The sequence below is a fragment of the Bidens hawaiensis genome, unplaced genomic scaffold (genome assembly GCF_021521415.1).
Source record: "Bidens hawaiensis isolate Kalapana, Puna unplaced genomic scaffold, B.hawaiensis_p1.1 tig00062621_1, whole genome shotgun sequence".
Classification (NCBI taxonomy): Eukaryota; Viridiplantae; Streptophyta; class Magnoliopsida; order Asterales; family Asteraceae; genus Bidens; species Bidens hawaiensis.
In genome coordinates, this window is record NW_027501247.1 from 51,598 (window position 1) to 63,898 (window position 12,301).

Below are 12,301 nucleotides of genomic sequence, written 5' to 3' on the forward strand. Positions count from 1 at the left end.
TTTTTTGTGCATTACCTTCCATTTGTTAGATACAGAATCATCCCCGCGGTAGCGACATCGACCCATTATCTCAAAGAGCTTAATACGTATTTCATCCCAAAATTCAGGGGTGTGTTTATCGTCACCTACGATACATATAAAAGCCGAGTATTAGTTTACAAAAAAAAATAAAACACGAAATATATAAAAATAATTTTATGATTTACTTTGAATTGAGTCTTCGGATGAGTCGATCCACGCTTACACTAACACCACTTCCTCATCATCTTTCCACTTTTTTCTTTCAACCCTTTCGATAGTTGTTTGACCAGCATCAACCTCCTTATTATGACTTCGTTTGCGATGAACTTGTGGTTCGTCTACTTGCGTTTCGGGAACTTGGGTTTCGGGTATTTGGGTTTGCGGAGGCATAAACGGTATTGGCATTCGATAGAACATATCGTTGGAAAACGGTTGAATGGTTGGAGGCATTACGGGTGGATGTTGGTTGGCATAGAAATGGTTGTTAGGGTCATTGTTGTTTGCGAGCACACTAACCCACCACCTTTGAGATGGATCCCACGGGTTCGGGTTTGAGATCGAGCTTGTGTTAGGGTTTAGGTTTGAGAAAGGATGAAAATTGAGAGAATTAAAGAGCGAAATTTGAGAGTTGTTTGAGTAAAAAATTGAAAATATTGTTTGTATTATATAGAAAATAATTAAATTAATATTTTTTTAAAGTTAACGTTAACTAGCCGTTGGAGAGGGGGGCCCACCTCCACACCCATTACGGCGCCCATCGTTGGAACGATCCTAGCCTCGGCGCCCCACCACCAAGGGCGCCCCTTGGTGGTAGTCCGCGCCTAACGACGCCCCGCCAACCACTCATCCGCGCCCCATAGTGGAGGGTCTTACCCCTCAAAATCTGCTAAATAGTATACGTTCTAATATTTACATCAAATAAAATCGATGGTGTAGAAATCAAACTTAACCGTAAGCAAATGGCATAATCAACATCAAGTATAGTTGTATAGATATGATACGATTCATGTTCGATCTATATATGTAAAAGTGGGAAATCAAAGCAAGAATCTATGAATCAAGAATTTGATTCTTGAAGCCCAATAATCCTCTCTAATGCCTCTTCATCTTGTGAAAAATATTCGACACCTTAGGAGATAATCTTGGAAAAATTTGAACACCTAAACCATAAACAAAACACACACGTTTGAACATTTATCAGATGTACTTACGACTCCTCAAAAACATAAATATTCATCGAATTTGATCATTAAGTGTTGCAATTATTTTCAAGTCATTCAAGTTATATGGTCCTTTCTAGGGGTGTTCGCAGTCCAGTTCAACCAGTTTAACGAAAATTCTTGATAAACTGTCCAACTATGGTTTCCGGAAGCCGCGAACCACATCGTCTTTAATTGGCTGACACGTAAGAGAAACCGACTCAGGTTGAGGATAGTGAGTTTGATTCTATAAGTTCAGATAGAGAAGAGGATATTGTTGATGAAAATCGGACTAAGGGACTGATGATGAGATTGAAGAAAACGAAGATAACAAAGTTGGTTTACAATAAGTATGGTCAAAACTCGCCAAACAAATTCCTAACATTGTTATCTTTCATTTGTTTTCATTCTCATATTCAATCTTTTAATCCGGGTTTCATCTGCAATATCCTCTTTCCATAAAATCGACCATGATAGATTTGGAAGGGACAGCGAACAGTATAGCCAATCTTGAATATTAAGTCATCCACTTAGATGATCAATGAATATATATATATAAGCAATATCATAATCGTGGAGCAAAACAAGGATATTTAAGGGATATTATCATATTGTACTTTTGTTATTAATTCAAATAGAATTTTGAATGTTTGAAATTTGAATTCGAATTGGTTTCTTTTCAAATGTATTTCAAGTTCTATAATCTATACAGATAAGAACATGAATATCGAGAAAGTTGATCACGTCATTTTTACTTTCAATTATTTAAGCACATGACAGAAGAGAGAGCGCACAGAAAAGAAAGAGAGAGGGGTTCCTTTTTTCGTCTATAATATCTATAATATAAGAGCAGATCCCCCCTATCTTGACAAGTCTCTGAGAAGGTCAAGACTGATAGGAAATCTATGTTCCCCCGGATCCAATCCTCAAACTGACTCTACTTAATTAAATCAAATAACTCAAATTACAATTTGTCTAAAGAAATTCGTTAAGCTCTTGTAACAATATTTAAATAGAAAACTCATTAAGTTCGAGTCGTAGATTTTTTTGGTGTTACTATCTTTATATAGATAAAGTGCATAATTAGTAATTTCTTAACATTAAGATAGTTATATTATTATGTTTGATAATAACGTCTACTGTCTACTACCGTACAAGATATCATAAAGTGTTTTTTGTATGACGATGCACGTTCAAAGCAAAGAAAACATATCGCTTCGTCATAAGACCTCCACAAGACATAGGAATCTCACCTTAAACATAAGAGTCATATTAGTACTATGTTGCTTGAATTTGACTAAAACTGATCTAACCATGTTAAAATAATACAAAATAAATACTCAAAAGGGGGTGGCGACGCAGTTGTTGCCCGCTTACCCACCTCTCTATTGTAATACGATCAGTTTGTTCAATATATTGAGTACTAGTTTGAGGTCCGTGTATTACACGGGTAATTGATGAAAATTTTATACTTTATCCATTAAGTAAAATATAGTTAACAAAATGATCATATATTTTATACGGTTACAATTTACATTAAAATTACAGAAATTACATAACTAAGAGTACACAATTATGTTACAAATAAGTAAAACAGCCATTGTACACTACATTTATGATTGTATGGGTTGGTATACATTGTTTATCATAAATCAAAATCTTTAGTCCATGACTGCCTATAACTCTTGATAAGGTAACATATAGGTATGCTTATAACTCTTGATATAGCCACGTATAATAGTCCGTGTGATAAATAAGATTTTTCAGGTACATACCAACCCTAGATAAATGATAATATATCCATGAAACAAAAAAAATATTCATACACATAAAATATCATACCTTTTAATCAATTAATATATGTAATGTTATTTGAGATCATGTGCTTATGTTTATTCCAAAACATGATTATCCAAAAAACCATATTACCTGAACTTTGATGATATAGTCATCCTTATAATCTTTAAAATCTGAAATTAATTAATCATGATAAATTTGGTATCATTAATATTCTGTGTATGACAAATTTTTACTTCATTTTATATTTTACAATTAACAATTGTATAATCAAGCAACATAAGAACCAATAATTAAAATATAACAAAATGACTTTTTCATATCATATTAATGGAAAATGACAAAGACATACTAACATTAAAGCCATGTTTAAATAAAAGTGATTTTCTGAGTTAGCAGAACAATATAAGATTTAAAGTTGCAAGTGAAGTTAGTGATTCTTATTTATAATAGTTGAAAGTATTTGATAAGGAATGCTTTAATTTTGAATACTAATTCCTTGTTATTAGTTAATATTATGGGAGTTGTTGGAATATTTAATTAGTTGATATATATATTTTAAAAACTTATAGAAAAAAAAGCAAAGATTTCGGATTTGTTGGAAGCATGGTAAATGATTTTAACCAGATTAACTATTTTTTTTATTAAATTAATATGAAAATATATGTTCTGAAGCATTTTGGCCTGAATTATAAAAGAAAATATTGAAAATTAAATATTGATTTTCTTATTGCTAAAACCCTTTATACTACACAAAAATAAATCATATAAATAAATGACATATACTTCATATATTAAATCAGTATACATATAGATTATAATTATAATATTCAACTTTAAAAATTTAATGCTAAACACCAAAATATATTTTATAGGTATTCTATATGTTTGCAATATTTATACAAAACTTTTGAAGAAAAATTAAGAAAATACACATTTTCCCGAGTTCAAATGCATATGAGAAGATTTTAAATTCAAATTTGAAACCAATTTTATATAAAAAAAATAATGCAGTGTTGCTCGAATCCCACTTTAAAAAAAATATTATAGTTTACCGTACAAATCCAAATTCTTCGAAAATGACGCACCTTTATTTGCTTTAATTGGCAATTACCTGTAACTTTAAAATTATATTCTAACAAACCTGCAATGTCAATTTTAATATTTCCTTATTTTCTTATTTCATCGTTAATGTTAATGAATTAATCGATTGGGATTTACATATAATAAAAAACAAATTTAAATTCATATATTGACATAACTTAAAAGATAAGGACCATATATTAAAATAAGTGAAAAATATATGAGGAGAGCTATGAGAATGACAAGTGGCAAAAATGGATAGTCTTTTATTAGAATAGATAGATGTTTCTCTCTGTTAACAAAAAATTATAAACATATATGTTTCTCTTTGTTAAAAAAAATAAACATGTGAACTTATAAATGGTCTATTCATGTTAAAATAATATAAAATCATATATACTAACAAAAGCGACAGAGTTTAATTCATGAAATCATTGTGCTTCCATCCGCACTTCAAATCTAAGTCGTTAGTAACAAAACTTCATAACTATAACTAAATACTAAATGCAAATAATGAACACTTAAAGAGTATTGGTATATAAAAAGCATGAATTCTATATCTTCTTTTTAATACATTCAAGAATTAGAGTATGGAACAGCCATTTATTTTTTACATCCAAATCAAATGAGGTTGATGGTGTAGAAATCCAAATAAATCATAAACAAATGACAAAATCAATATCAAGTATACATATGATGATATGGTCCATCTTCTAAACCTATAAAAATGGAAATCAAAGCAAGAATCTTTAAATCAAGAACTTGATTCTTCAAGTACATAATCCTCTGTCTAATGCCTCTTCATCTCCTGGAAAATATTCGACACCTTCGGCGATAATCTTGGAAGAAACTTGAACATCTAAACGGTAAACAAAAGACGCACAACGTTAGATATCTATCAAATGTTAATCCAAAAGCATAACGAGTACAATTATCCATAAGCGCGTTCACGGTCTGTTCAGACTATTTGTGAAAATTCTGAAAGAACTGTTAACTAGGATACGACAAACCAAACAAGTCGACAAGTTTTAGCAGTTTAACCGTCCAACGGTTTGAAATGATTTTATATTACTGTTTTCAAAATCTTGAGTTTGTATTAAAAACTTTAAATTAATAAAGATGGTTCATTAACATAATATATATGTGTAACTACATGTTCCAAAAGTAAAAAGTATAAGAGATAGAAAAAGTGTTAAACGGTCAGTTCGGTGTACACGGCGAGTTACAAGTTCCAAACTCCTAACCGAATTGTTAAACCACCAACCCACCAAAAAACCATATAGATAATAGATTTAAAATATGGATCACCGATCAAATAATTAAACGATTTAGGTTTTCTTCTTTTTGTTATCACATTAATTTAGTAATTAGTAATTTCTAATTAACCTCACCCTAGTTTTTTAGAATATTTATTGCAATATTTTTGAATGAAGAACATACCCAAAGCTTCACGCAGGCATCCATGATAACCGGAATCAGACAAACAAATATGACAATGGCAGATTGATCAACATCAAATCCATAATGTTCCACAATAATTTCTAGCAAAGTTTGCCAACCTGATTCTGAATGATACCTACAAATTTCCAAAATTCATCAAAATCATTATTAGTTGATTGCACGGTCAAAGGAGACAATCAACGCACAAAAGGTCAAATGTTGACTTTTTACTTCTGTATAAAAGAAAAAAGAATTACCCGAGAAAAATATCTGTGATAAGTATGATTAAGAATGCCTTCCCAGTGTCGCTAACGTTGTTTATTATCTTATACCCTGTAAATTTCAGCAAAGCTACCTACAAAATGATTTAAAAAAAACTATTAATTTTTTAAGTAAATACTAAATACAAATCATGTCAATATGGAGTTAATAAGTACAAAAATTGACAGGAAAAGTCAAAGTTTGACTTGTTGGAGGTGAGTTAACTCGGGGTGTAAACGAGCCAAGCCACTCGTGGGCTACTTGAGATCGGGTCGCTAAAAGCAGGAATTGGGCCGAGCTTAAAAAAGCTCGAATCGAGCTCAAGTAGGCTTACAAACCTACTATTTATATAACTGTTAATATATTAAAAATACATTTATATAATAATAATTCATATATAAAAATAATGATAACAATAAATAAATAATATATATTATGTAATATATAAAGATTATGATTATAAAATATGTATAAAAACAAATAAAAATGTATATAAATTGATTAATACATTATAAACCAGTCAATTACTCTATGAATTAAATCCTCTTATTAAGAAACAAGTCCACAGTTGACTTACAAAAGTCAAACTTATCAGTGGTAAACTGCCTAAGTAATTAATTACCAAGAATTAATTATCTAGTGAATTATATGACATCATAAACATAATATTTTTGAGCTAAAATTGTGAAAAGGGTTTTTGAGAATATGAGTAAAGACTAAACAGCTAACAGGTTGACTTTCATAAGTCAAACATGGACAGATGAATCTTTTCAAGCATACTTACTGTAGTATTTTGTATATTATTCAAATAATGAAAAATTATTCAATGAGAAGAAGTAAAACAAAACACACCTGATTTTGATTGAAGTACAAAAGAACAAATAATGAGATTCCGAACACCATATCGGACCATATATTAGCAAATGCACTACGGTTTATTAATCTCCATTCCTCTCTCAGTTCTAATCTGTTACAACAAACAATAAAACATCAATAATATACAATATTCCCAAATCCAGAGCAATGTACAAGTTGCATAGCATGAGTTACAACTCCCACTGGCTCGATCTGGTTATGTTATATTTCTAATCGGCCAAGAGGGTATAAGTTGTAAAACTAAAAAACCAACAGAAAAGGAAACATGTCAAAGGAGTCGAATGTCACACAAAGTGTATATTTTTAATGCATTATTCTTGTAATAAGTTTAACTATTATAATCACGTAAGATACAAAATATACATTTATAAATTTTCAGAAAAAAATGGAGGCAAAGTGTTTCATGTTGACCCAAGTCCCAACCCAACCGTTTCGACTAGGTTTGTAAATGAACCGAACGAACACGAATGGAGCATGCTCGTGCTCGTTCATTTAACTTTAACCGAACACACAATCTAATACGAGCAACGAAACGAACGGGGTTATCTGGTTCGTGTTCATTCGTTAATAAAATGTTCATGTTTGTGTTGTTTATGTTTGTTCGTTAATAATATAAACGTTCAATTCACGAACATAAATGAACAAACATGACTGAACATAGATGAACGAACATAACTTAGCGAACACCAATCAAAGGTAAACTGAAAATCAATCTATTGGGCGTAATGTAGTAATAAAACTTGACTTAATTGTAACATATGATATCTTAATTTCATAAACTAGACAAAAGTTAAGTAAAAATATAAACAAACATATATGAACAAATGCAAACAGACGCTCACGAACATGAACAAACGAGGCAAGTGTTCATGCTCGTTCGTTTAACTAAAGAAGCAAAAAAACTTGTTTATGTTCGTTCATTAATAAAACTTGACTTAATTGTAACATATGATATCTTAATTTCATAAACTAGACAAAAGTTAAGTAAAAATATAAACAAACATATATGAACAAATGCAAACAGACTCTCACGAACATGAACAAACGAGGCAAGTGTTCATGTTCGTTCATTTAACTAAAGAAGCAAAAAAACTTGTTTATGTTCGTTCATTTACCAAGTAAACAAACATAAACGAACTTCCCGCCAAACGGATCACTGAACGTGTAAATTTTCAACTTACGCTTTGTGTCGTAACTCCAAATAAAGTTCTTCTTCAGAAATCGGTGGCGATTTCCCGATTTCAACCTCAAATTTGTATCTCTCTTTTTCAGCTTTTATTTCTTTCACCATTTCAAGTTTTTGATGCCTTCTTACATCAAGAATCTCGGCTGCAAGTGGTACAGTCTTCACATACCTGTTTATAATAATATCCTTTTATAAATGCAAGATAAATGTTTTTTTATTAACGTATAAATTTTATCTCTAACGGGTCAAATGGTTTTCACTGAGTTGAAAGTCATTCCAAGATTGTTAAAATGCATAAAAACTCCTAATTTATGTTATTAAATAAGATTAGATTTTGTAAGCATATTTAACACATTATTTACTTCTACATTACTAGGTTAGAAAATGCATGACGGTTATATTATATAGTTAGTAATGAAGATTTAGGAATTAAACGATATTTGAGATAAGATATGATTGAAATTACACATAAGTTAGTAACTAATAATTTATTATATTTGAAGCCAAATATCTCAGATAAGTTACTATTTTTAAATATATGTATTTAATATACTATGTTTTATTACTATCATTATTTTATACAAAGGGGATGAAATAAGATAAGCGAGAAAATAATTTTGCACAACCACTTATTTAGTAGTTAGTAGGTATAGATAGATTTTAAACCATTACCTAACCAGCCCTTTTTTTCACCACTATATATCATATATTGATGATGGGTAAAGAAATATAATTAGAGTTATTACTTTTTAACCTTGAAAAACTATATTCATTTTGAAGTTTAAATGTAGCCCTTTGACCTTCAAAAGTCAAACTTTATCTCTTTTTTGACACAAACTAAGAAAATACATAATAAAAGGAGTTCTCATATAGAAACGGTTACCTATCGAGAAATGGCATAAGAACATAGTCATGAACTAAAAAATCCAAAGCCCACGGTATAATTATCAACACGGCCAAAAAATTTGCCTGCAAAAGGATGATTATGCGTTTAAATGGTTATAATCTCCCCAATAGTGCTACAATTAGAAACTTATATCAATATCTACTTTCATTAATTCAAATTTTGGCATGTTATTTATTTTAAAACAAAGGCTACATTAACCGAATATCTATCGAACAGTAAATTGTAAAAGTCATAACGCGTAACAAACAACCCAAATCACATTCCGAATCGTCCAATGCTACAATTCACCATAAATAGGCTTGTAAATGAACCGAACGAACACGAACGGAGCAAGTTCATTTTCGTTCACTTAATTTTAAATGAACATACGATCAAACAAGAACAAGTAATGGAACAAAGTTTTCTTATTCATGTTCGTTCTTTAAGAAAATGAACGGGTTCTTTTATGGTTGTTCGTTAACAATATAAACAACAGTTCACAAACTTAAACGGACGAACATAACTAAACATAGATGAATGAACATAAACAAATATAACTGAGTGAAAACCAACTAAAAGTAACATGAACGTCAATTTGGTGGGCATAAAAAATAATAAAACTAGACTAAATAATGATGGGTGATATTTCAATTTCATAAAAGTAGACTAAATTGTAATGGATTAAAACCTTTTAATGAATGTATAAACGAACAAATTTAAACAAATGCACATAAACCAACGAACGAACATACATGACTTGTTCATTTAACTAACTGAACACAACAAATTGTTCATGTCCGTTCGTTCATTAGACGTTCGGTTTGTTCACATGCCTAACCATAAAAAATGTACCTACCGAATTGAATGAGGCATATCGAAACACACGATCTTCATACAATATCTCATCTTCCTCCCTTCCAAACACCAAATCCCTCACCGATTCTGTAAACCCCTTTACAGGTATAATATCATCAAAATCCCCTTCAACACTTTCACCACGCGGTTCTTGAAACCATGACGAACCATTACTATTATTATTACCATTACCATTACCAGTACCATTGCCACTACCACTATAACTACCATTACTACTACCATCAAGAAGCCAATCTTCCCACTTTCTTTCATCTTCATTCTCCACATTTTCTCGCGCTTCCCTCAACTCCACAATCGCCTCGGCACGTCGCCTCCACGCCTCAAACTTTTCATTCTCGGACAACCCCTCATCATCATCCTCATCACCACCACTTTTCGCTACTTCCTCTTCGGCTTCAAGCATTTCATCGTCTTTCAAACCGAACCAATTCCCATCCTCATCAAAAAAGAACTTCTGCCACCAAGTCCTTTTCCTCTCATGTTTCCGTTTCGCATTCGGAACTAACCTCCCAAATCCAATCCCCCTTCTCCCACCACCACTTAACCGAATTACACTATCCGAATACAACGGCTTACAACACGCGAGTCTGAGTCTGAGTCTTCGACCGGAAAACAAGAAATTGTTATGACACAAGACCAATGAAGTGCTCATCAAGAACATGTATACCATAACCCCACATCTTTCAACCTCATAAAACTCTAAAGCAATCCAATTTCACACTCAAAATGCAAAATTGAGGGAAAGCATTCAATACCCAGTTCAAAAGATTCAATTTTTTTACACTTTTGGGATTCAAACTTACCAGATTGAGCAAAACCCTAAAAACCCAGATGAGATTAGTGGTTGAATAGTGAAATGTTGAACTGGGTGTGTGTGGATTGTTAGGATTATTCGGATTTTGGGTGTGTGTCGTTGGGATTAATATGATATGATGATAATATTCGTCGTCTCTTTGTTGAGTTGAAGAGAGTATGTATGGGACCAGCAGAAGCCACGTGAGGGAAAAGGAGAGCGGATAACGGGTAGATAATAATATAATATAATATAATATAATATAATATAATATTAAATAGTTTTTATCCTCCGTAATTTTTTAAATTTTAATTTTATTTATTATAAGAAAGTTAATAATATATTTAGAATTTTTAGGATTTGATGATGAAACGGTTTCACAAATAAATAGGATGTTATAACCCGTTTAAAAGCTATGGGTTTGGTAAGACCCATAACTTATTTATTTATTTTACTATATAATTGTCTCTTAATATAAATAATATTTTTTTCTTAAAAAATTGGATATTAATTTTTAATATATCCATTTTATAAGAATTTCATATCAAATATTTGGTTAGATTATATTTTAATATAATGAGATGTTATAACCCATTTAATGTTATCTGAATTTGGTAAGACTCATACCCGTAAATTCTAGTCAAATGCATGAGGAGTCTTCATTTACAAATAAAACAATCTGGTGACTTGCTATAATGTAAGATGCAACCAGAGAGCTTTTAAAGTTTCATTTATATATATTTAAGATGAAATTAAGATTCTTAGTTCTATTGTTTTTCTTTTCTTTTCCTTTTTTCGTTGCTCGCAACATGTATTGCAATTTATTTACATCCTCGTATATTGTTTACATTATTCGTTTAATATTTTTTTGGATTTTAATTTTATTTATTGTAAGGAAGTTAATAATATACTTATGATTTGATGATAAAATGGTTTCATAAATAAATGATATGTTATATCCGGTCTAAAAGCTATCTGGGTTTAGTGAGACCCATAACCCACTTAGTTTTTTTTACTATAAAATTGCTTATTAATTATAAATAATATCTTTTAAAAATATAGATATTAATTTTAGTATATCCCTATTTTATATGATTTTCATATCAAATATTTGATGAGATTAATTTTTAATGCTATAACCCGGTTAAAGGCTATCTAGGTTTGGTGAGATCCATGCTTATAAATTCGGGTCAAATGCATGAGAAGCGTTCATTTAAGAATAAAACAATCTGGTGGGTTGAGAGAATTTAGGGAGTTTCGTTATATATATTTAAGATTTGTTTTATTAATAGTTACGAAGACTGTGAGCTCGGCAAGGAAGTGTTTTGGGATTACTTGTCGAGGGCTCAACACCTAGATGCGATTCGTGGTTATGACATTTTTATGGTATTGATCCGAAACTTTTAGAAATTATAGGTTTAAACCAGTATTTTATAGGCGGGAACATGGATCGTCCCAAAACTAGCTGGTCATCTATTTCTAGGGTTAAGTCAGCGTGGTTAACTGCAGTTTGGTCGTATCAAATCAAACGTGTCTATGTTAAGAATCACAAAGCTATTTTAGTAATCGTCACTGTATGACAAATGTTGGTTAAAGTAATTTCCCTTCATGTCGTTCATCATTGTCTAGTTGTCTTCCTCGTCATAAGTAGTGGCAGACCTAGAAACCTTTTTCATTGGGTGTAGGAATTTTTAAAGATCGCTAGTCATCGCTATGTAATAATTTTTTTCAGTCTAATCCAAATCAGTCAACATATTTAAGAGTTTTAAAAGATGATTCTCTAACTTTCCTGTTAAGGAATTGTTTCATTTCATTGGGTGACTTATAATACATATTTTACATTAAATTAAATCATAAAATTTTTATTAGTTGCTCATGATTAA

General features: G+C 30.8%; 1 protein-coding gene across 1 annotated transcript; it reads right to left on the reverse strand.

The window, feature by feature from the left end:
- Positions 1-4,671: 4,671 nt before the first annotated feature.
- LOC143603759 (protein DAY-LENGTH-DEPENDENT DELAYED-GREENING 1, chloroplastic-like) lies at positions 4,672-10,597 on the reverse strand. Its single transcript, XM_077080466.1, has 7 exons — positions 9,606-10,597; positions 8,747-8,832; positions 7,859-8,032; positions 6,654-6,768; positions 5,798-5,895; positions 5,541-5,676; positions 4,672-4,959 (listed from the first exon to the last, which is right to left on the reverse strand). The coding sequence occupies exons 1-7, from the start codon at positions 10,293-10,295 to the stop codon at positions 4,891-4,893; spliced, it is 1,368 nt and encodes a 455-aa protein (XP_076936581.1). The 5' UTR covers positions 10,296-10,597; the 3' UTR covers positions 4,672-4,890.
- Between the last annotated feature and the right edge of the window lie 1,704 nt (positions 10,598-12,301).